Source organism: Euprymna scolopes, chromosome 41 (assembly GCF_053919585.1).
Source record: "Euprymna scolopes isolate OS-2025 chromosome 41, ASM5391958v1, whole genome shotgun sequence".
Lineage (NCBI taxonomy): Eukaryota > Metazoa > Mollusca > Cephalopoda > Sepiida > Sepiolidae > Euprymna > Euprymna scolopes.
The window spans coordinates 28,320,751-28,345,245 of record NC_136522.1 but is presented as its reverse complement, the minus strand read 5'-3'; the positions used below and the strand labels follow the sequence as shown (position 1 = coordinate 28,345,245).

At 36.1% G+C, this 24,495-nt stretch overlaps 1 protein-coding gene across 1 annotated transcript in view; it reads right to left on the bottom strand.

Moving 5' to 3' along the window:
* Positions 1–24,495, bottom strand: part of LOC145266638 (uncharacterized) — a 275,190-nt gene that overhangs the window by 184,776 nt on the left and 65,919 nt on the right. Inside the window, exon 9 of the mRNA XM_080122562.1 lies at positions 15,209–15,370. Within this exon, the coding sequence (XP_079978688.1) occupies positions 15,209–15,370 (162 nt within the window). The remainder of the gene's footprint in view (positions 1–15,208; positions 15,371–24,495) is intronic.

The window sequence follows — 24,495 nt, the reverse complement described above, 5'->3', positions numbered from 1 at the left end:
TGCTTAAATTATTACAAGTTGTTTCAATCGACAGGACAATAAAATTATCCTGCCGATCTCATCAGACAATCTAAACCAAAATAAATTTGAAGAAAGATTCTTTTACTCTTTAAAAATTTTATAGTCCTGTCGATTGAAAGAACTTGTATTAATTGAAGCAAAATCTCCGAGGTGTAAATAAATAAAAACATATTTAGCTCTACTAATGTATTGAGCAGTTTTCCCCTGTTTTTTTTACCAAATATATCTCGTAACATATATATATATATATATATATATATATATATATATATATATATATATATATATATATATATATATCTTTAAAAATATCAAGTTTAATTGAATGAAATTTATAATCCATCTCTGAACAGTTATTATCTATCTAAAATAAAAGGGAAATTAATATATATTCAGTTGACAAATATTTATTAACGAAAAATCAAATTATCATATGCAAAAGTATTTAACACATTTACTAATATTTAGTTGTGCATCCTCTGTTTTGCCTTACAGCCGCCAAATACTTTCCATATCTGCCTACTCGTTTCTTACAAGCTTTTGCTGGTGGTTTCAGCCATTCTTCGTGAATATAGCATGAATTTGAATAAAATTCTGGGAAATAACTAACCTTGCAAGCTTATTTAGATGACAGAAGAACTTTTTTAGGCATAATCTACTCTCATTGAAATAGATTAATTTAAATATGAAGTCGACCGCTTGACATATAAACACCCGACTATTAACTATGTATCTAAAAATGAGTCGTAGGCGATAAAAGAACAGACGCACGCACTTTCTTTACTGATAAATATCTCAGACAAGAAATTGTCTTGATTTCAGATTGCGTATTGCTTCTATATTTCTTTTCAGCCTAATTGCCCAGGTTTTAATTTAATTCATGCCTGGCCAAGTTACTGTTGTAAAATCTAAATGTGACGAAGTTCAGGATCTATTCAAAATATATAAGCAGAATATTGGTTTTCTTTCCTTTCCTTCTCCTTAAAAAAGAAGAGAAAGCTCTCACTAAACGACCACAAATGTAAAGTGTGCCCCCTCCCCTACTCCAATGAGCTGGGATAGAAAGGGTAGAATTCCTTAGCGTCATTTGCATGGTGGTCGAAGAGAGCCACACACCGAAGATGTAATTTTAGTAAGTACATTTTTTTGTTTTTTCTTTGAACACTTTATTTTATATTTTATTTTATCCTCTTTTTTTTTAAACCAAACAAATCTATCCCTTTTCGTTTGTGCTCATCATTTTATGTCATTTTATCTTATTTCTCAGACATCTTGACCATTCTTGATTCACTTATTTTAAAACAATTTCCTGACCAATTTTTCTTTTTTACCATGTCACATCGACGTAGTAATGGGGAGGGAGAATCCCTATTTAGCTTATTTAGATGACAGAAGAACTTTATTTAAGCACAATACTTAATAGTAACAGCCATGGTAAGGTGCAAAAAAAAAAAAAGTGCCGCCCAATTTAACTTTCACTATTCGTTACCTAAATATGCAGTATCTTAGCTGTGATACTAGAGCTATTCTTCCTGAGTGGATGCTATGCTCCGTGCGTGACTTTAATGTCTTCCTATAAATACAAATTACGAATTTCCGGTCCGCCATGAACTAGTTCTTGTAACTGGAACAAACACCTAACTGCTAGCTACGAAATCCCAATATACATTTTACCTCCAAGACGATTACCTCTGTAATGTTAGCATGCGCAAAAAAAAAACCTTACCTGCCACTCTAAATCCTAATGTAGATCTGTTTCTTGTAAATTAATTACCCCAGTCCCTTGAAGGCTAACAATCTGCTCCTTCCCACCAAACCGCCACTTAACTCCTACATTTCACACCGTTTTGTACTGGAATCCTTAACTTCCAGCCCCTAACCCTCACATGCTAACTGCTTAGTCATCACTAAACATCTATACAATTCTACCCTTTAGACATGCATTGGAGTTCATTCCTATTCCAGTTGGTATTTAACAGCCAAAGTATGTACTCGGAAGCAAAGCACACCGCACTGCATTACACAACTATGTCTCCTCTTAGATAGCTTTGCAACGCTAATACGAAACTGAACCAATGCTCCTTGCTATGCTAAATGTCCATAACTCTTACTTGAAAGCTGAAAACATCTTCTCTCAATAATAGAAACTCACTTTGTACCTTCAACTTTATTCGCACCTCCTAAAACCAGCCCATATATCTATTTACCAAATTACACATGACTCAAAACTTACTGTTTTACCCATACTATATTGCACTCGCATCTCATGCCCTGCTGTCATCTAAAATATAGTTTGGGCACAATTCGTAGTTCAATTCTTAACACCTACTCACACTTTAATGTTATACTAGACCCAAGCTCACATGAATAAAAAAAATAAATAAATAAAAATAAAAAATAAAAAAAATATATATGTATATAAAAGAGAAAGCCTCAAACCACATTATCTCCTCCTAACAAGCCTCCTTACAATCATAGTTGCTTACACTGCATGAGCTCTACTCAACCCCTTTATCCAGTAACAATGAAATAACAATGTCCCTAATCCACTTTGAGGAGTGTAACTATTTAGCAGATATAACCTCTACAAACTAACCCAATAACATTAACTAACCACGCGGGGTCGCAGAAATACCTGGATTAGAACCCAGGCGCGGAGCAAACCCTCTCAGTGGTGATGGACCCAGATCCTTCCAGATCATCCGTCTAGGAGAAGGAAAACTCTGAAACTAAACCAAAGAGGAGGGAGGCCTCTTCAGTCTTGGATGACAACCTTCCTAGAGCTGGTGACTCAAAGAAATTGCCGGTTTGCAAACCTAAATTGCTTAAGGAGTAGATAGATCCTGCCTATCGCCCGGCTTCCATACTCCTTCTTTGCCTATTAGTCAGGTGCAGAGATACTATCACAGTGATTCGACAGAAACACCCATTGGTAGATCTTGTTTCTTGTCTAGGGCAATGAACGCTGTTTCCCCACTCCCGACACACCCCACCCCTAAAGCTGGGCACTTGAGAATGCTTGAGTACCATATATGCCTGAGCAATTAGATTGGGTTGACCTTCCTCTGATGGGTTGAGAGTACCGGATTGACAGTTACTGGCGGCTGTTTCCGACTGGTAGTACAGGAGTCCTAACTCTTTGGTAGCGCTTAGAGCAGCTGCTCCATCAACAGTTGTATAATATCGGGATGTTTTCAGTGCCATGGCGCGCATGGAAAGGGACCCTGCACTCATCCCCGGTGGACTTTCCTGAGGCCACAGTCCTAGTTGATGGAGGGTCAGCTGATGGTCTACTTTTGATGCATGTGTTATATTCTGCATAACCTCCTGTTCGGCTTCCCCTAACCTAACTGAAACTTGTTAAAAAATATGATGACAGTACAATCTAAAAATAAGCTTAAACCAGGCTTAGGGTCAAACAAATCCAACTTGCCTCCTCCCTTGAGGCTTGCATTCACAAATATCCGTGGGCTTAGAACTAATTTAGCTGATGTTGAAGCATTTCTCCTAGCAAATACCCCGGATATCTTAGCACTAAGTGAGACTCACCTACACTCCTCCATCCCCTCTAACTACTTTAACATGCCTGGATATTTCCCACTCTGCCGTAAGGACTCTGACAGACATATGCACGGAGTTTACATTCGTAATACCCTTCCCTTGACTAGAGAAACAAACCTAGAAACGGATGATCAAGCCTTTATGTGCTTTAGACTTATCATGCAACACAACATTAGCTACTTTTACTTTCTCTACCGCTCTCCCTCGACCCAAGACTGCACCATAATAAACAAAGTATCTGACAGCATAGACACAGCACTCTCCTTCGACACTAGCGCCCAAGTACATGTATTTGGTGACTTTAATGTTCATCATAAAAACTGGCTTGGATTCTCTACTTACACAGATGCAGCAGGCAGCGCAACTCATAGCTTCTCTGTATCTCACTCCCTATTGCAAATTGTTACTTTTCCAACCCGCTTCCCTGATCAGGATGAACAACACGCATCACTATTAGATCTGTTTTTGACCACAGTTCCTGGTGATTGTGTAACGAAAGCCGACAGCCCACTTGGGAACGCTGATCATGCGGTGATAATGGTTGAAATCGCCCTAAACTCTAGACCCAAAACTGAAGAGCCAGTGCTCAAAACAACGAGATATTATAAAAAGGCTGACTGGGAAGCCATCAGAGATCTTATCAGAGACGCCCCATGAGGAAATATTTTTTCTCTTCCTGCTGAACAGTGTGCAACCGAGACCACTGAATGGTTCAAAACTGCAATCGAAGCGCATGTTCCCATGCGGAAATTCTATAGCAAGCCCCACTCTCCCCAATGGTTTACTTCGACTTGCGCAACTGCCATTGCTCAAAGGCAGCATGCATTCCGCAGGTTTAACCGACATAAGTCCAGTTCAAACAGACAGAAGTACATAGAAGCTAGAAGTAACGTTCAGAAAGAAATAGCGACAGCTAAGAGGGAATTTACGGAAACCACTAAAAAACGCATTGAAGCACAAAAACTAGGAACTCGTGACTTCTGGAAAATCTACAACAGTGTAGTAAATAATGGGCAATCAACAATTCCCCCACTAACCAACAATCACGAAGTTCTTTGCTCAGCAACCGAGAAGGCTAACATGCTTGCCAGTCGGTTTGCCTCAAACTCCACACTGGACCCTCTAATCCACCCCCTACCTCAATTTCCTATGCGGACAGACGCCACGCTAGACGATCTGATAATCACCCCTGCTCAGGTGCATACTATCATAAAAAACCTTGACACTTCAAAAGCATGTGGACCCGACCTCATCCCAGCTGTACTATTAAAAAAGTGCTCAGCCGAAGTAGCTCCAGTTCTCTCCAAACTCTACAACAAATGCCTTAATGAATCTTGCTTTCCGGGCTGTTGGAAAACTGCTTCTGTGGTACCAGTATTCAAGAATTCTGGCGAAAGAACTGACCCATTAAATTGTCGCCCTATTAGCCTCCTCTCACTTTTTGCCAAAATATTTGAGACCTTAATTAACCATGCTCTAGTCCAGCACCTTACAGATGCTAAACTTCTGACCGACAAACAATATGGATTTAGACAAGCCCGTTCCACAGCAGACATCCTCACTGTAATCTCTGAACACATATACCATTCACTGGACAAAGCGAGAGAGGGCAGAGCGGTAGCTCTGGATATATCTAAGGCTTTTGACAGGGTATGGCATGAGGGTCTCCTCAGGAAGATTAGATCTTACGGTATCACTGGTAGAATACTTAACATAATTAAATCCTTCTTAGATAAGAGAAAAATCCAGGTTGTCCTTGACGGTCGTACATCTAAACAATATGATATAAATGCGGGAGTGCCCCAGGGATCTATCCTTGGACCTCTGCTGTTCCTGATATTCATAAATGACCTCCCCGACAAAATTGCCTCTGAGATGGGGATATATGCTGATGACACCACACTGTATAGCTGTACAATAAGAAGGGGAGGGGCGAATGAACTGGAATTGGATGACCTCGTCCTATGACGCAAGTCGGTTTATGGGTCAGACGTTGAATGGAGCAAAGTTCGGATGAACTTAAACCCTGACCGACAAAAATGAAACCCGGGAATAAGATGACGTAATTCGGCCGCAAATAAGACCAAATGCAAATATCAACAGGGTCAGAATGTGGGTCGATTACGTAAATCGATTAACGGGGAAATTCATAAAAAGCAATCATAAACAAGTCAAGAGACAGAGAGAGAGAGGTGACAGCAGAAAAGGACAGACGACGCTCAACTGCCTGTCACGGTCGCAACCACACCCTTCCCGCCACCCTCTCCTTCCTTCACCGCCGTATTGATGTGTATATGTTGTTATTAAATAAATCAAATTGTTTTATAACAAAGCGTCTTGTTATTCATAGATAGATGAACAGCGGTGATTCCATTCACTAGACGAGACAACAACATATGCATATATGCCCAAACAAACTATCTCTCTATCTATCGAGATATTCAAAAATCTCGGATAGCTAGAATATAGACGGTGCTAACAAAATAGACGTCACGGCCATATCACCCAGTATATAATATAGCAGGCACGACAGAAAAACAAATGAACATATATCTAAATTAATGGCAGAAACACTAGAGGATGACCTCCAATCAGTAGTGGAATGGGGACAAAAATGGATGGTCACGTTCAATACCGCCAAGACAAAACTGGTTTCATTCAATAATTACAAGAAACCTTCTCTACCACCTATAGCAATGGCCAACGACTCTTTATCTGAGAGTACGTCTCTCAAGCTCCTTGGCCTAACGTTCACAAGAAACATGAGTTGGAACAATTACATCGAGGGCATTGCCAGGGTCGCTGCGAGGAAGGCGGGGTCTCTCTACCGTGCTAGAAAACTTCTAACACCCGAAAGTATCCTGTACCTCTATAAGGCCACTATTCGCCCATGTATGGAGTATTGCTGTCATATTTGAGCTGGTGCATCGGCTACTAGTCTTTCGCTCCTTGACAGGGTTCAAAAGAGAATCGCAAATCTGATAGGCCCTAAACTGGCATCTAAGCTTCAGCCTCTGTCCCATCGTCGAAACGTTGCATCCCTCTGCCTGTTCTACAAGTATTATAATGGCGAATGCTCTGAAGAACTGCAAGTACTTGTGCCCCCACGACGTGAACACCCTCGACAGACCCGACAAGCTGTAAAATCCCACCCCCACACTGTAGAGATACCTAGATGTAAAAGATCTTTCTACTCCAGTAGTTTCTTCCCCAGAACTGATAGACTTTGGAATTCCATTCCAGGTCACTGCTTCCCCAACTGTACTGACATGCATAAGTTCAAGTGCAACGTGAACCAACATCTCGCTGCCTTAATCCCTACATAGTATCCCAGTAGATGTTTCCCCTGATAGTAGCCCCCTACACCAAAGTGGCAATGTGCCTTGTTTGGGGTGAAAATGTAATAATAATAAAAAAAAAAACTCTTTGATGGTACAATTTTCATTTTTTTGTGGCGCATATTTAGTGAAATATTGATATTTTACTAATGTGTAATAAATCGATTGAGACAGTATATATGCTGATGTTTCTATAATTTTACTTATATATATATATATATATATATATATATATATATATATATATATATATATATATATATATATACACACACACAGTGGGTAGCTGAAATATTTTGTACATTGTTTTTTTCATATTTTTTTAAAAATATCAAGTTTAATTGAATGAAATTTATAATCCATCTCTGAAGAGTTATTATCTATCTAAAATAAAAGGGAAATTAATATATATTCAGTTGACAAATATTTATTAACGAAAAATCAAATTACCAAATTATGCAAAAGTATTTAACATATTTACTAATATTTAGTTGTATATCATCTGTTCTGTCTTACAGCCTCCAAATGCTTTCCATATCTGCCCATTAGTTTCTTACAAGCACTTGCTGGTAGTTTCAGCCATTCTTCTTTGCAAACTTTCTTCAATTCCTTGATATTCTTGGAATCTCTTGCATGCACCCTTTCATAACTTCAAAGTTTTCCACCGATTTTCGATGGGATTTAGGTCGGATGACTGGCTAGGCCACTGTAGAACACTAATACCAGTATCCTTAAACCATTTTATAGTTATTATAGAACTGTGCCTAGGATCATTGTCTTGATGGAAGATAAAAATTACGGCCCAATCCTAAATCTGCAGCACTCTTGAACAGATGTGTTCACAAAATTTTTGTGTATTTTGTTTCATTCATTTTCCCTTCCATGTTTCCAACTCCATTTGCAGAAAAGCAGCTCCAAATCATTACACTTTCACCTCCAAATTTTATTGTGGGAATAATATTAGATGGTTTAAATTCTGTGCCCTTTTTCCTTCATATACGAGTGCGCACGTTTCTTCTAAAAAGCTCAATTTCAGTTCATCTGACGAAATAATTTTGTTCTAGAAATCATCCGATTCACATTGATATTTATAAACAAATTTCAAACGATCTTTCACGCGTCTACGACTCAACAATACTCAACCGTACGATTCAATGATCTCTTGATTGTGCCATGCTAAAATTTACGTGGCCGACTACTTTTTAAGTGATTTTTAGTATTCCTACCCATTGTTTCCAATTTCTCACGACAGCCCCAACTGTACTTTCCATCTTTATGCTTTGCTATGATTTCCTAGCGCCCATCATTAATGAATTCCTTTGTTTTAAAATAGTTAAAACAGTAATGAAAGAGGCAATCTGCATAGTGTCTGCGAGCTGTTATCAACTGACTTATAAGGAGTCAAAACTGTAGGGTGCGTTCTGACTGGTTGAAATATTGTAGCAAGATGAACTGACTGCTTAAGAATGAAATTTGCATATGAGTAATTTGATTTTTTGTTAACAAATATTTATCAACTAAGTATATTCTTATTTCCGTTTTATTTTAAATAGATAATATCTGTTCAAAGATTAAATTTCATTCAAATTAACTTTATATTTCTTGAGTAATACGAAAAAAACACACAATGTACCAAATACGTTTGCTACACACTATATATAATTACAATTTAGAAATTCATGAAAACTGAATAACAATGTTTTTTTCTTCAAAATAATTTTTTTATTTACTACTATTTATGCGTGTATTAATTAAAACCTTTTTGTCTTATACTTTCAGCCAATAATAACACACACACACACACACACACACATATATATATATATATATATATATATATATACATATATATATATATATATATAAAATGGATTAATAAATTCCAACGAAAGAAAGATGTATATTTAAATAAGGGAGTAGTCACCAACAATGTGTATTTTTTAACATTATTTTATTATTCCGTGTCTTGGTTTTTCATTGAGAATTATGTTTGGATCATTGTAATAATGTTTTTAAGTCATTGAAATCGTTTACGTACGTTTCAGACGGTCTGATGCGTCCTCGTCAGAAATTATTTTCAAATGTGTAAAAATGGCGATTTTCGTAGTTAGTTTGAAGTTTTTCCAAGGGGTGGAGGCTTGTAAGTGTTTATTATACATTCGTATGCTGAATTTTTATTACTTTTTTTATTTCTTTTTTATTTGGTTTGTCCAGGGAGATTTTGACCTCGCTGTAGTCAGTCCCTAGCTCTTTCTGCTAATGTGTTTTTCTTTTCCTTTAGGGTGGGTAGGGTGTGTGTGTGTGTGTGTGTGTGTGTGTGTGTGTGTGTGTGTGTGTGTGTGTGTGTGTGTGCGTGCGTGTATGTTTATGTGTGTGTGTGTGCGCGTGTGTGTGCGTGTGTGTGTTTGCTTTTATTGGTTTGGGAATGTGTATATTGTTTTATAGTATTTTGGGGTTATTTGCTTTCTTAGGAAGGCGGCTGTGGTCCGAGGTCGTTACTAATGTGTATGTGTGGGGAGGGGGGACTGGCTCTTCTGAAGTAAGGGTAGGGGTGCTTTCATTCTATTTTGATATTTATTTTTTGGATTCTTGGATTTTAATATTGTGATTTTTCGTTTTAGTCTTATATTATGTTTGTTTAGAAAGAGGGGTGTATTTAAAATAGGGGATTTTTAATGTTTCTATTTATTTGTCTCCCCATGTGGGTATGGCCAGACCCAGGATCGGTTCCTAGTGTGGGGAAGATTTTGTTCTCCAGAGGGGGGGGCATTGGGGGGTGTAGGTATGGGAGGGGGATGATAGAAGGGAAGATAGTCGTTTCAGTCATGATAGGGTTCCCCTCCCCTGACTGAGGAGGGAGAGAGGTGTTGGAACAGATATTATACTATGGTTCTAGGTGTCTCCTAGTGATGTTGGTTTCGAGGTTAAGTAGGGTTGGTATTGTTCAGTGTGTTGTATTAGAGATAGGGGTGTTATGTCTGTGTGTGGTTGTATGCGCGCACGTGTGTGTGTTTTAATGTGTCGGTTCTGATTTATGTGTGGGTGTGTGTATGTGTATGGGTGTACATGCGAGTGTACCTTGCATTTCATGTTTTTGTGTGATGGTATTAGGTTTTGTTCAGTTTAGGAGTGAATTTGGTGATGAAGTTTTTTTCCTGTGTAAGTAAATAAAAATAATTGTCTGTTTGGAGGATTGGCATTATTTTGAAGCTGTTTCCACTGCATGTGTGTACGTGTTTTGAAACATAGAGGTGTCTGTTATCTGCAATTTTGATGTTGCTCTTATGTAAGGCGACTCTATTGCTGAAATTTTGGGTGGCGCCTATGTAGGATTTGTTGCATGTTGTGCATCTTAGTGCATATACTACATTTCTGGAGGTGCAATTCAGATCCTTTTTTATTTTGAATGTTTGTGCTGGGTTTTTGAATGTGTATGTGTTACCTTCTATTATTATGTCACACACTCCACATCGCGGTTTGTTGCATTTTGTAACTCCTTTTGTAGTATGTGGGACGAGTTTTGAGGAAGTTAGGATATGTTTTAAGTTTTTGGGTTGGCGTTTGCTTTTTATTATTTTTGTTGTTTTAAGTATGTTGTTTAGTTTGTCGTTCTGATTGAAGAGGATAATGTATTTTGTTATCTGTGTGAATAGTTCTGGGTTGTTTGTGTTGTGTGTAGAGACGTATGCTAGAATTTGTTCTTTGTTGTGTTCTTTTGGGGTTCTTAGTTGGTCTATTGGAATTTTTTCAGCCAGTTCAATACCTTTCTGTATTAGTGGTAGTGGGTATCCTCTTTTCCACAGTGTTATTTATAGTTCATTCAGTCTAGTTGAACAGAGGTGTCTGTCTGTTACTATGGTGCAGACTCTACGTGCTAGGGAGTAGGGTATTGATTTTAGACAGTTTTTAGGATGGTGGCTTTTGAAGTGGAGGTATTGTTGAGTGTCTGTGGGTTTGTGGTAGATGTCTGTGATTATGTTGTTGTTTTTTATTGTTATTAGGATGTCTAGGAAAGGTAGTTCTGTGGGGCTTTGTTCTAGTGTGAAGTTTATTTTTGGGTGTAGATTTTGCAGTAAAGTGTGGAGTTCTTTGATATCCCCCCATGAGGTTCTCCAGAGGATAAAGCAGTCGTCTAGGTATCTTTTCCAAGATTTTATGCAGAGTGTTTTTATATTGTGCCCGTACTTTTGCTCTATCCTTTCATAAAGGGTCTCTTCTAGGAAGGCGAGTGTAAGGGTGGCATATGTCGGTGCCATTTTGGTACCCATTGCTGTGCCTAATATTTGGATGTAGTTGTCTTTATTGAATTGGAAGGAGTTGTTATTGAGGATTATGTCGGTGCTATCAATCACGAATTGTTTATTGAATCTGGGGTGTAAAATCTGTGTATGTTTGTCAATCCAATATGCGATAGCTTCTTTTCCTAGATTGTGTGGGATATTGCTATATAGGCTGCTAACGTCGAATGTGGCTAGTATAGTCCCATATGGGGGGATATCAAAGAACTCCAATCCCTGCACATCAACCACTACTCTTATGAGAAATAATTAATAATTGAGAAAACATTTGCAGCTATATCGTAGCTGGAAATCTTGTGAAGTAGGCCTTTATGCTATACCTTATCAAAGACCTTTGATATGTTAAGAGCAATTACCCCAGAAAAGAAACCTTTGTCGAGAGATTCACTAATCCTATGAGATATAACCGCTAGCACATCTGCTGTAGATCTAGCAGAACGGAAACTATATTGCACGTCACTAAGAAGGTTATTTCTGCTGAGGTGGTTGACTACTTCTTTATTTAATATGGATTCCAGCAACTTACTCATGACACACAGGAGACATTGGTCTGTATTGAGAGGGAGATGACTTATAACCTGAATTCTTAAATATAAGGCATACTGATGAGGTTTTTCAGGGTGGTGGGAAGTACTTCTCCTTAAGGCAACGCTTAAGTAGTTTTGTAAGTATGGGGGCAAATTCTGGTTGAAGCTTTTTTAACACTATAATTGGAATGCCGTCAGGGCCAGTTGCTTCACTGGAATCAAGGTTCTTGATTAGCTTGGCGACCTCACGCACAGATATTTGTATGTTGTATAGTGTGCTGTCTGTTATAGGAGGAAATACGGGGAGTTGATGGCTTTCGTCGCATAGGGTAGAATTAGCTGCAAAGTTCTTGGCAAATAGTTTGGCATTGTCTGATGCTGACGAGATGACCTCAGGTTCATTGATGATGGTTTCGATAGAACGCGCGCTTCTGTTCAGGATCATGTTTGCTATTTGCCAAAGCTGGTGGGAACGAAGCCGCTGCTCAACTACTTTGGATTTAACGGACTGAGCATATAGCTTTCTTGCATTTTTATTACTCTTTTACAGTGGTTGCTAGCAGTTCTGAAAGCAGCTTTAGTCTCAGTGCATCTATTACGTTGGTAGCTATGGAAAAAGTGATTTCTGTGCACGATGGCAGAAGCACATTCTGGGAAGAACCATGGCTGGCTGTTAGGTTTTTGTTGGAATATTTTAGATGGTATGAATCGGTCTATGCCTACAATTAACCATTCGGTCAGGTCTGATACTATAGAGGTCACATCACTTTTAAACATGGAATGCAGAGGTAGATCAGATGTAAATGTAATGTATATATATATATATATATATATATATATATATATATATATATACTGAAAGCGGTGATAAAACAAAACAGTGTTATAGTAACATATTTTGTCACAGAAACGCAAAGATTATGAGGGGGAGACATGCTGGAACATGTTCCTCTGTTTTACACCAAAACATCAGTCTAAATGGTAGGGCAGGAATTCCCTGGCACGGAATGGGGCACATCTTATGTCAGCTTCTCATTTTGATTGGCATGTCTATCGAATCATAAGAAACTTATTACTTAGGAGGAAAGGTCACAGAAATAGTTATGTAGTACAAGAAAGATTATATTTGCTGCGCACTTGTTGGCACAAGTCATTTTTACGTTCCTCCCCGCGAACACCAGAAAAGAAACATAAGTGTTAATAAAACACTGCATATACAGGGTGACTAAGAAAAAACAAAAGCTAAATATGCTGTAGAGTGGAGAAAAAAAGGTTAAAGACCCTAGTGTTTTGATGTGATGTTTTGAATATAATAAACTAGTTATAACCAAAGTTTCATTTCATTCGGACAAAAGACTAAGAAACGGGGCCTAATTAGAGTTGGGGCCCGTCTTTCTTTTTTTTTGGGGGGGGGGTCACCCTGTAAGAACTGTCTGTGGATGACATGTGTGTGTGTGTGTGTGTGTGTGTGCGTGCGTGTGTGTGTGTGTGTGCGCGCGAAAAGATTGATACGAGAACACGTTGCAGAAAAGCGTCCTAACCTCTCTGTCTGTTCTTTTCCCTGTCCATTCTCTTTTTCTAGTGAAAAAGAAACTTATGCGCGTTCTGTCTGGCTGTTGTATTTACTGAATATGAATGAGAGCGGGGAGACTAATACCAATGAACATCAGTTTTGCTAATAACATTTTTTTTTTCAAATTTTGTCTGTATTTTCCGTTTCATTCTATCTTATTTTATATTTTATTTAGTACATTTGTCTTCAATTTGATCATTTTTCGTCAGTCTTGAATCCTGAGCAGATGATGAATATCGTCGAAACGTAGATTAATCCACGCTGGGATTTTTTTCTTATCTATTATAATAAAATTGTATTTCTGTCTGATTGTTTTTCCACAAGTTGATTAATATATGCAAAATATACAGTTTCACAAATTAATATTCATAGAGAAAACGACTTTAATACAGTTTTATTCCCTCCTAATTTATATATATATATATATATATATATACATATATATACTATTTTTATATACTATATATATATACTATTTATATATATATGTATATATATACATATATACATATATATACTATTTTTATATACTATATATATATACTATTTATATATATATGTATATATATACATATATGCTATTTTTATATACCATATATATACTATATATATATATATACATATATATATACATATATATATATGTATATATATATATATATATATATATATATATATATATATACTATTTATTCAAAGAAATCACTAAAGTGTTTGCCTAATTTACACATTTAATTAAAGAAAATTCATTTTATTTAATAATTAGCTTGGTGTTATTAATCGATTTTAGTAATAAAATTGTTTTAATTGTTGGATTTAGAAATATTATTTAAAGTTGATTTATTTTATTTATTTTACTCTGCTTTATTTTTAATTATTTGCTAAAGCCAAGATTAATTCAGCTTACTTCCGTTTATTTAAAAAAACGTTTCTGAATGTATTTCAAACTCAATTCGGCAAAACGTGGCTCGCAGCTGTAAACAGAGGCACATTTAAAGAAAAGCACAGAAATGTAGGTATACGTCGATGTCGGAATACCCTGGCCAAATCACTGTTAATAAAATCGTCCTCGCACATTAAACTTAAAAACCGATTCGGAAACTCGAAAAAAAATGAAACGAACTTTATTTTATTATTACCAAGAAAGACGTATTTCCTCGTTATTATTTTACTATTTCGTCATCTTTCTGATTAAAATGTTTCGTTATCCTTCTTACTAAAATAAAATTGTTAATTCTTTCATTTTTTTTCATGCGTCGTTGCTAATTATTTTTTATTTTATAAATTTCCAATGTTGCTTTCATTACGAAATTGTTTTATTATAATTATATTTTCTTCTGCAGACTTTTCAATAAATGTTTTTACAATCATATATTGATACATTTTTATACAATAAATGTTTTGGTTTTCAAATATTTTGTATTCGGAAAAAATTATTGTTATTTGTCGTATTATTTGATCAAAAAGAAACTAGTTTTTTTTTATTTTTCGTTATTTATATATTTCATTTGCAGTGAAAAAGAATTAATGAAAGAATTAATAATTATATTTTATTTTAGTAAAAAACACACCGAAATAGTAATTCGTTTTTACTAAAATAATAATAGGTACGCATGAGAAAAGTTTATTTAATTTTGTTTTCGAGTTTCTGATTCGATTTATATGCGCGGATGATTTTTTTAACGATAGTTTGGCCAGGGTATTTCGACATCGACGTATGCTGAAATGCGTGCGTTTGTGTTGTACCACTCCCCGAACACTCGCAACGTTGTCTCCTGATTGAATTGGGAATTTGCCCATGAATGACTTGGGATTGAAATTATTTTAGTTTAATTAAAGTTTTAAATTTAAAAAAAAAAAAAGACTGAAGAGAATGGATCTTTTACTTACATATACAGTCTGCTTGGCTTTTTGATTGTGTCGATAATGTTGTATAGTTTTCTGGACATTCAAAGCACAAGCCTGTGGTGACAGTCGGCTGATAATAACTTTGCAGACAATCTTCGCATTCATTGTTTGCAGTGTTTCGGAACGTTCCAGCTGGACAAATTCCTGTGAAACAATTCAGTGATAAGAAAGACAAACATTAGACAAACAGACAAATCATATAAACGCTTACTATGTGTTTAGACCAATCATATATAAACGTGTACTATGTGTTTCAAACTTCAATGGAGATAGGCCGATCATGTGACTTTAAAAACTTCTTTTTAAAGAGTTTAGGAAGTCAGGTAAAAAGTATTTCATTACTAGCAGGACCTGTTAACCGGCGTTGCCCGGTGGAAGCATGATACTCCCACCTTATATAAAATAAAACTACAGTTGTTGTTGGTGGCCACTGTCGTCTCTGGGCGATTGTGGATACTGGCAATTGTAGCTGAAATGAAATAATTTGGCTTCCACTGGTGATTACTGCTGGTTCGGGCGATAACCTGCAGATACTGTTGGATTCTAAAAATAAAACGCAATTAAGGGAATGCGTAAATTAGTATGAATTAATATAACTACGAAAAATGGCCCATTAGAATAATAATAAAAAGTAAAAACAGAAGTTTTCGAAATTAGGGATTCTCACTGTATATTAACTGTTTAGAGTGGTCGAAATCAGTGGTTGCAGTCCTAACTGTTTCCGTTTGTTGTTCAAGTCTTCTTCTTTTCAACTCTTCCACGAATAGTAGCAAATTAAAATCCAGTTTTATATCATCTTTTTTAACGTGTAAAACAATACAATTACGACTTTTCACTTCTTTAAGTAATGTCATGTTAAGAACGGCTTTCGGAATAGACACCACCACCTTGCCTATGTTTAGAACGGCTTTCGTAGTATTTGGGGTGGAAATGTTTGTCCCAAATTTAACCGTGATATTCGTTGTCAGCATACCCACTCGCTAATATGTAGGTAAAACAAAAAAAAAAATTGGTGAGTGGCAGTGTTGGTAGGAGAGAAGTAGATTTGCATATCGCGCGTGCGTACAAACCTGACAGCCAGGGCATAATACAGGTCTTTATATCTCGAAAACTACTTGTCTTTCAAAAATTTAAATGACATTTTCTTAATCAGCATAGTCGAAAACCCAGAAAATCGTCATTTTAAAGAAAATTGTGGAGAAGGACCTTATGTAAAAGTTGCACCCCCTCCCCCCCCCAAATAAAACAATGTTAACGTGTCTCGATAATCAGTCTGGAAAAAAAAGAAAATCAAATAAAAATACTTCACAGAAAGCAAAATTCGAAAAGCACAGATATATAACAAATAAGTGTTTTCGTAGACAATGAAATTTACGTTAAAACTGAAGTCTAGGTAATCGCTGAAAAATATCAAAGTAAATAAAATCGTCCACAGAAATAGTAAATGCAAAAAAAAATATCAGAAAACGCAAAGAAAAACAAAACAAGTATAGCATCCTATAATGGTCCATAATTGCTCCAAAACCGCAAAATAAATATTGCTATTCGTAAAGGTTTCTCTCTTTTTGTCTCTCTTTATATATATATATATATATATATATATATATATATATATATATATATATATATATATATATATATATAAAGATTTAAATAGAATGTGCGGAAATTTCTCGAGAGCTCTTTCGGTTTTCATCTCGTCATGAAAAAATCGATAGCATACAAACAATATTATTGGCGAAATTAAAGAGCACTACGGGGGAATTGGGATGCGCCAAAATTAAGAAAATAAAAAGACGATTAACAGAAACTTGTCACAACGAGGGAGAAAAAAAAAGAAAAAAAAACGAGGGAGAAAAAAAAGAAAACGAGGGAGAAAAAAAAGAAAACGAGGGAGAAATAAAAAAGAAAAAAAACCGAGGGAGAAAAAAGAAAACGAGGGAGAAAAAAAAGAAAACGAGGGAGAAAAAAAAAGAAGAAAAAAAACGAGGGAGAAAAAAAAAACGAGGGAAAAAAGAAAGAAAACGAGGGAGAAAAAAAAAAGAAAAAAAACGAGGTAGAAAAAAAACGAGGGAAAAAAGAAAGAAAACGAGGGAGAAAAAAAGAAAACGAGGGAGAAAAAAAAAAGAAAAAAAAACGAGATAGAAAAAAAAAAACGAGGGAAAAAAGAAAGAAAACGAGGGAGAAAAGGGTCAAAGTTCCCCAAAGAGAAATGTTTTTGTTGTCTCCTTTTGTACTCATAAAGAAGATTTTAATGGTTTTTTGAGTCTGCTCTCTGTAACAAATTCCCCCGTAGTGCTCTCTGTAACAAATTCCCCCGTAGTGCTCTTTAATTTCGCCAATAATATTGTTTTGTGTGCTATCGATTTTTTCCTGACGAGAGGATGGCCGAAGGAGCTCTCGAGAAATTTCCGCACATTCTATTTAAATTTTTATATAAATGCTGTACCTCTAAACATATATATATATATATATATATATATATATATATATATATATATATATATATATATATATATATATATATACTAGTGTGGGTAACCGGCATTGCCCGGGTGTTTGGAGGTGTGTGCGCAGGAGGGGGGGGGTAAAGACCTTCTGAAAAAATCGGAAAAACCCAAGCAAAAAAAAACAGCCAACTAACGTAAAACTTTTTTTTTAATCGGAAAAACAAACCTCTTCCCCCCACAAAAAAGGACGGCGTTGCCCGGGTGTTTGGAGGTGTGTAAGTGAGGGGGGGGGCAAAGAAGCAGCGAATTAATAACCCTGTTTAAACTTTTTTTTTAAATTGAAAAAAAAAACGAATAAAACAGCGAACGGACGTAAAACTTCTTTAAAACAATCGGATAAACAAAAACCCAAAAAAAAGGAAAAAAAAAGAAAAACAAAAACAAAAAACACAGCGAAAACCGAAAAAAAATGGTAAAAATAACCTCGTTTCAATATTAAATGTTTAAAAATCGAGAAAAAAAGTATATCTGATAACTGGGATTGAACTGAAATCTTTAGATATCTACGCTGTTACTTAACCCATCGCGCTATAGACGCGTGGATGGAAGGAGGTCGGTTTTTATAACATTTAAAACGAATTCAATGTACAACGTCTTTTGCGCGTAATGACACATGCGTAAAGCAATCTTGAAAACGGTTAAGGATGAAGGAATGAATGTTTTTGCCCAATTTTTCGATATTTGGCGTCCAAGATGTGGAGCTTCAAAATGATACCGAACTTGTGAAAATCCGTAGCCGCTGTCGAAAGTTTTTGCGAGACATACAAACACACAAACACACACACATTTTCGCTTTTATATATAGACTAGCGGGGGGTACCCGGCGTTGCCCGGGTGTTTGGAGGTGTGTGTGATTTTGGGTAAATCAAAACTCCGGAGGGGGGGGGAGTTAAAATAAAAAAGTTTTGGTAGGTGAGTATGAGGATCAAACCCGAACCCTTGAGGCAAAGTTGGAAATTAAAGTGTGAAAAAAAAAACGTGCGACGTTAACCACTGGGCCACCGCGACATACAACAGAAACGCGTTTGAATTTATTTATTTAACTAGCTACAATAAAAGTTAACTCTGCTGCTTCTATTTGACCTTATTAATGAGGTCAAATAGAAGTAGCGGACTTAACTTTTGTTGGGTTTGTTTACCCAACTTTGACTGTTTTTTCCCCAAGATGTTGGGGAGGGGGAAACCAGCTCCCCATTGTCCAGATTGAATAGCAACTGTCTGATATAAGGAGTTTGTCCCCACATTGATCAAAGCTGATTGCTTCTAGAGATTTCCCGGCGAGATGCCGAGAAGGCACCGTTTGAAGTTAGTTTCACTTTATTTATACTAAAAAGCAGGACAAACAAACGACAGAGCGAAATAACGAGAATCTCATAAAAGTCGACGTAAATAAATCTAGAGGCGACCCGTGTTCCCAAATCCTAGATATTATTATATAGGGAATATATAAATACTTCTAAGCGATAGTAACTCCCCCCCCCCCCGGGAGCATGTGCAAAAAAAGCCTTTGCGAGACAGATATACATGAAATGGTCACACACATTTTGCCTTTTATATATATAGACTGGGGGTACCCGGCGTTGCCCGGGTGTTTGTAGGTGTGTGTGGTGTTAAAAAAAAGAACTCGGTGGGGGGGGGGTCGAACCTGAAGCCCTGAGGCGAAGTTTGAAAATAAAATCGGCCAGCCAGAATGAGTTACTGAAAGATGTTTGAATTTATTTAAGAACGAAATTGACAGGTTCGCGGCCGGAATTCGTCGAACATTACGACGACGACGACGACGACGACGACGTAGGTTTGTTTGTTATAAGCGAAGTAAAAAAAAAAATAACGTTAACACTTAAACGGGGGGAAAAAAACTAACGTAATGCAAACGAACGATGAAAACAGAAAATGAACACGTGAAAAATGGCTTCAATAAGCCTCTTTAAAAATTTAAAAAATCGGTGGTACCCGGGTGTTTTTGGGTGTCGCTAATAATAAGCGAAGTAAAAAAAAAGTAGAAAAACGAAACACTGGTTCAATATTTAAATTTAAAAAATCGAAAAAAAAAACATCTTACACCACGATTCGAACCCAAAACGTTTAGATAATAAGCCAAGGCCTTAACCAACTGAGCTAACGCGACTTACATGAAATTTGTTCGGTTTTTCAACTATTTAAAGTAAATCAGGTCACGACGTCATCTGACGCATGCGTAGAATCGGTCATCGTCACGAGAGGACCGTTTTTGGTTGATCCCCCTGTCGAAAATTGTCGATTTCGGAGTGAAAAAGTTAACGTTTTTGGCCAATTTTTCGATATTCTTTGAGCAAAGGATGGAGGTTCGATGTGATACCGAGTATGTGAATTTTCGTCGCGTCTGCCGAAAGTTTTTAGCAGACATCCAAACATACACACAAACATACATACATAAATTTTCGCTTTTATATATAGACTAGCGGGGGTACCCGGCGTTGCCCGGGTGTTTGGAGGTGTGTGTGCTGTTAAATAAAAAAGAAACCGCGGGGGGGGTAAAGTTGGTAGGATCGAACCTGAAGCCCTGAGGCGAAGTTTGAAAATAAAATCGGCCAGCCAGAATAAGTTACTGAAAGATGTTTGAATTTATTTAAGTAAGAACCAAATTTACAGGTGCACGCACGGAAGTCGTAGAGCGTTACGACGACGATGACGACGTAAGCAATATCTATTCAGCAAATGAGGTCAATGACCAGGTTTGTTTGTTATAAGTGAAGTAAAAAAGAAAACAACGTTAAAACTTAAACGGGGCGGGGGGGTAATCAAACTATCGAAAAAAAACACAAAAAAACTAACGTAAGGCAAACGAACGATGTTAAATGTAAAAATCGAAAAAACAAAAAAGAAAACAGAAAAACCAACACGTGAAAAATGGCTTGAATAAGCCTGTTTCGATATTAAAATTTAAAAAATCGGTGGGTACCCGGGGTTTATTTTGGTGTGTGGTCGGGGCAGATAAACGAAGTAAAAAGAAACAGAGAAACGAAGTTACGTGAAAATGGCTTAAATAACACTGGTTCAATATTTAAATTTAAAAAATCGAAAACAAAAAGAAGACATCTCACACCACGATTCGGACCCAAAACGTTTAGATAACGAACCAACGCACTAACCAACTGAGCTAACGCGACGTACATGAAATTTAGTCAGTTTTTAAACTATTTAAAGTAAATCAGGTCATGACGTCATCTGACGCATGCGTAGAACCGGTCGTCGTCACGAGGGGACGGTTTTTGTTGACCCCTCTCCTGTCGAAAATTGTCGATTTCGGGTTGAAAAAAATGAACGTTTTTGGCCAATTTTTCGATATTTTTCGAGCGAAGAATGCAACTTCAATATGATACCGAGTTTGTGAATTTTCGCCGTGTCTGTCGAAAGTTTTTAGCGGACACACAAACACACATACAGACATACAAACATTTTCGCTTTTATATTTATAGACTAACGGGGGTGTACCCGGCGTTGCCCGGGTGTTTGGAGGTGTGTGTGCTCGGGCGGGGGGATAATCAAAACATAAAAATAAGCGAAGTAAATATTTTTAAATATTAAATATTAAAATGTTAAAACTTAAAAAAATCGAAAAAAAAAACACCTCTAAAAACTAACGTAACGCAAACGAACGATGTTAAATGTAAAAATCGGAAAAACAAAAAAAAAGAAAACGCGAAAGTGATGGAAAAAGAAAACAGAAAAACGAACTTTAAAACTTCTTTTAAAAATCTGCAAATAAAAACCAAAAAAAAAAAAAAACACGTGAAAAATGACTTCCGGGGGTTTAAAGGTGTGTGTGCTCGGGCGGGGAAGAGGGTAATCAAGACATAAGAATAAACGAAGTAAATATTTTTAAATATTAAATATTAAATCATTAAATTATTTATATTAAAAAAAACGAAAAAAACACACAAAAAAAACTAACGTAAGGCAAATGAACGAGGTTAAATGTAAAAATCGGAAAACAAAAAAAAAACGCGAATGTGATGGAAAAAACACAGAAAAACGAATGTTAAAACTACTTTTAAAAAGCTGAAACATAAAATAAAAAAACATAGAACATGAAAAATTGCTTAAATAACCCTGCTCCAATATCAAAATTTAAAAAATCGGAAAAAAGACACCTCACACCACGTTTCGAACCCAAAACGTTTAGATAATGACTCAGCGCTCTAACCAACTGACCTAAGACGATGTCGCCGAAACTCTGTCGCTTTTTCAGATATTTAAAGTAAATCAGTTTACGACGTCGTATGACGCTTGCGTAGAAGCGACATCGTCATGAGAGGACGGTTTTTGCTGACCCCTCCTGTAGAAAAGTGCTGATTTCAGGGTGAAAAAATTAACGTTTATGGCCAATTTTCGATATTTGTCGGGCGAAGGATAGAGCTTTCATATGAGACCAAATTTGCGAATTTTTGTTCTGTCCGTCGAAAGTTTTTAGCAGACATACAAACACACACACATACATACATACACTTTCGCTTTTATATATATAGAAGATATATATATATATATATATATATATATATATATATATATAAGAAATTTATTACTGTGAGTCTAGAATGAGTTTACATATTGTTTCAACTAGAGGAAGATCCCCAAAGAGAGGAAATGTCCAACTAGCATCGTCAGAATTCATAGATGGGTATTTCTAACACGCGGGTAGGTCTGTCAATTGAGGTACGTAAGCACAAATTGAAAAATATGTAAATATTTGCAAAGAAATGGGAGAAAAAATATATCAATGGATGCAAAAAGGTTACGTGTTTTTATATCTTTCTATTATAAGGGTGGTGCAAAAATGAATTCTGGCGATGCTAGTTGGACATTTCCTCTCTTTGGGGATCTTCCTCTAGCTGAAATAATATGTAAACTCATTCTGGACTCACAGTAATAAATTTCTTATATACTGCTCTGGCTACACATTGAGCACTCTATTCCGGTTTTGCACCACTGGTAAATATATATATATATATATATATATATATATATATATATATATATATATATATATATATATATAAACACAAACATCATATATGAAATATCCGCATTTTAAAACTGATAAACTATTTTTGTAGTTAACTAGATTGTATGTTTACTTTTTTGCAATACCCCTATAATACAAAGCTATAAAAATACGTAAACTTTTTGCATTGATTGATTTTTATCGCATATCTTTGTAGATAACTAATTTTTATAAGTTATTATCTACTTTTTTGCATCACCCTTATAATACGAAGATATAAAAACACGTAACCTTTTTGCATCCATTGATATATTTTTTCTCGCATTTCTTTGCAAATATTTACATATTTTTCAATTTGTGCTTACGTACCTCAATTGACAGACCTACCCGCGTGTTAGAAAGTTAGGGTCGTACCGATTTTATCGTCCAATTACCTACTCTACAGTTTGAACGTAAATTTCATTAATAAGAGAACCGAATTAGATGGAGTATTTGATTTTCATTTCTTTTACGGACTGATTCTCGAAATTGCGCACACGTTAACTTATTTTTTATGGTGGGGTAAATTTATACATTAGGCCCAACTTTACAATTTTCTTTAGAATGAGAACCTTTTTAAGGTTTTCCACAATGATGATTACGAAAATCTCATTCAAATTTTGCGGAGATAAGAAGTAACAAGGACGAGATATAAAGACCTGTATCATGCACTATAATTCACTGACTGCCAGGATTGTACGCACACGTGATAAACTCCTCTCCTATCGGCTCTGCATCCCCAAATTTTCTTTCTTTAGATTTGGGAGACTTATTCCCCTCCAAACACACACACACACACACACACACAAAAAAAAAAAGGTGGTTGTCTACTTTGAATACTTTACATGGGAATGTTGGAGGTGTCTATTCCGAACGCCGGTCTTAAGATGGGGAGGTTGGTGGTGTCTATTCTGAAAGCCGTTCTTAACATGGGGAGTTTGGGATGTCTATTCCAAGCGCCGTTTTTGACATGATAATACTCAAAAAAGTGTAGCGAAAAAAGTCGTAATTGTTTTTTTAAACGTTAAAAAAAGACGACATAAAACTGGATTTTAATTTACTGCTATTGTATTATTACTACGAAACTTCTGTTTATACTTTCCATTATTATTCAATCAGACTAGTTTTCGTACTAGTTTACTTTTTTGTTGGGGGGGGTACGGGATTCCACCGGGCAACGCAGTTAACGGGTCCTGCTAGTTTTTAATAAAGTGTTGTATAAATAATGGGGGCTCCTAGCATTAAAAAAAGACAATATTTACAAGTAGTATAAGACGAAAATGGAATGTAAGGCTAGAGACGTTAGTCTTTTGGGGGGAGCAATCTGTAGTAAGAATGAGAAGCAATCCTGACGAACGCCAAAAACCAAATTGCTTGAATTCGTAGCCTCTTTTTTTTCAAGTAATTTTTGATACACTCTTTTCGTTACTTCCTAAAGTTTACATATAAAAGTGAGAGGTGCAGGCAAGTTGCAAGAGAAAAGCTCTCAATGATTCACATATCAGCCTTCATCAACTTGCAACATACTAACAAGAACTAGATTAACCAAAACACAAACATGCACAATGCCACGCTGCCAAATACTCGCATATGTATATTACTTACACATGCCTATTTACGCTATGAATATTTTAACTTGTTGCTATTTACAAAACATTCTTTACAAAACATGTGTTTGCACGTAATTGAAAGTAACTTTTATATTCTTGTATCATGTATCGAATGTTTTGTTACAA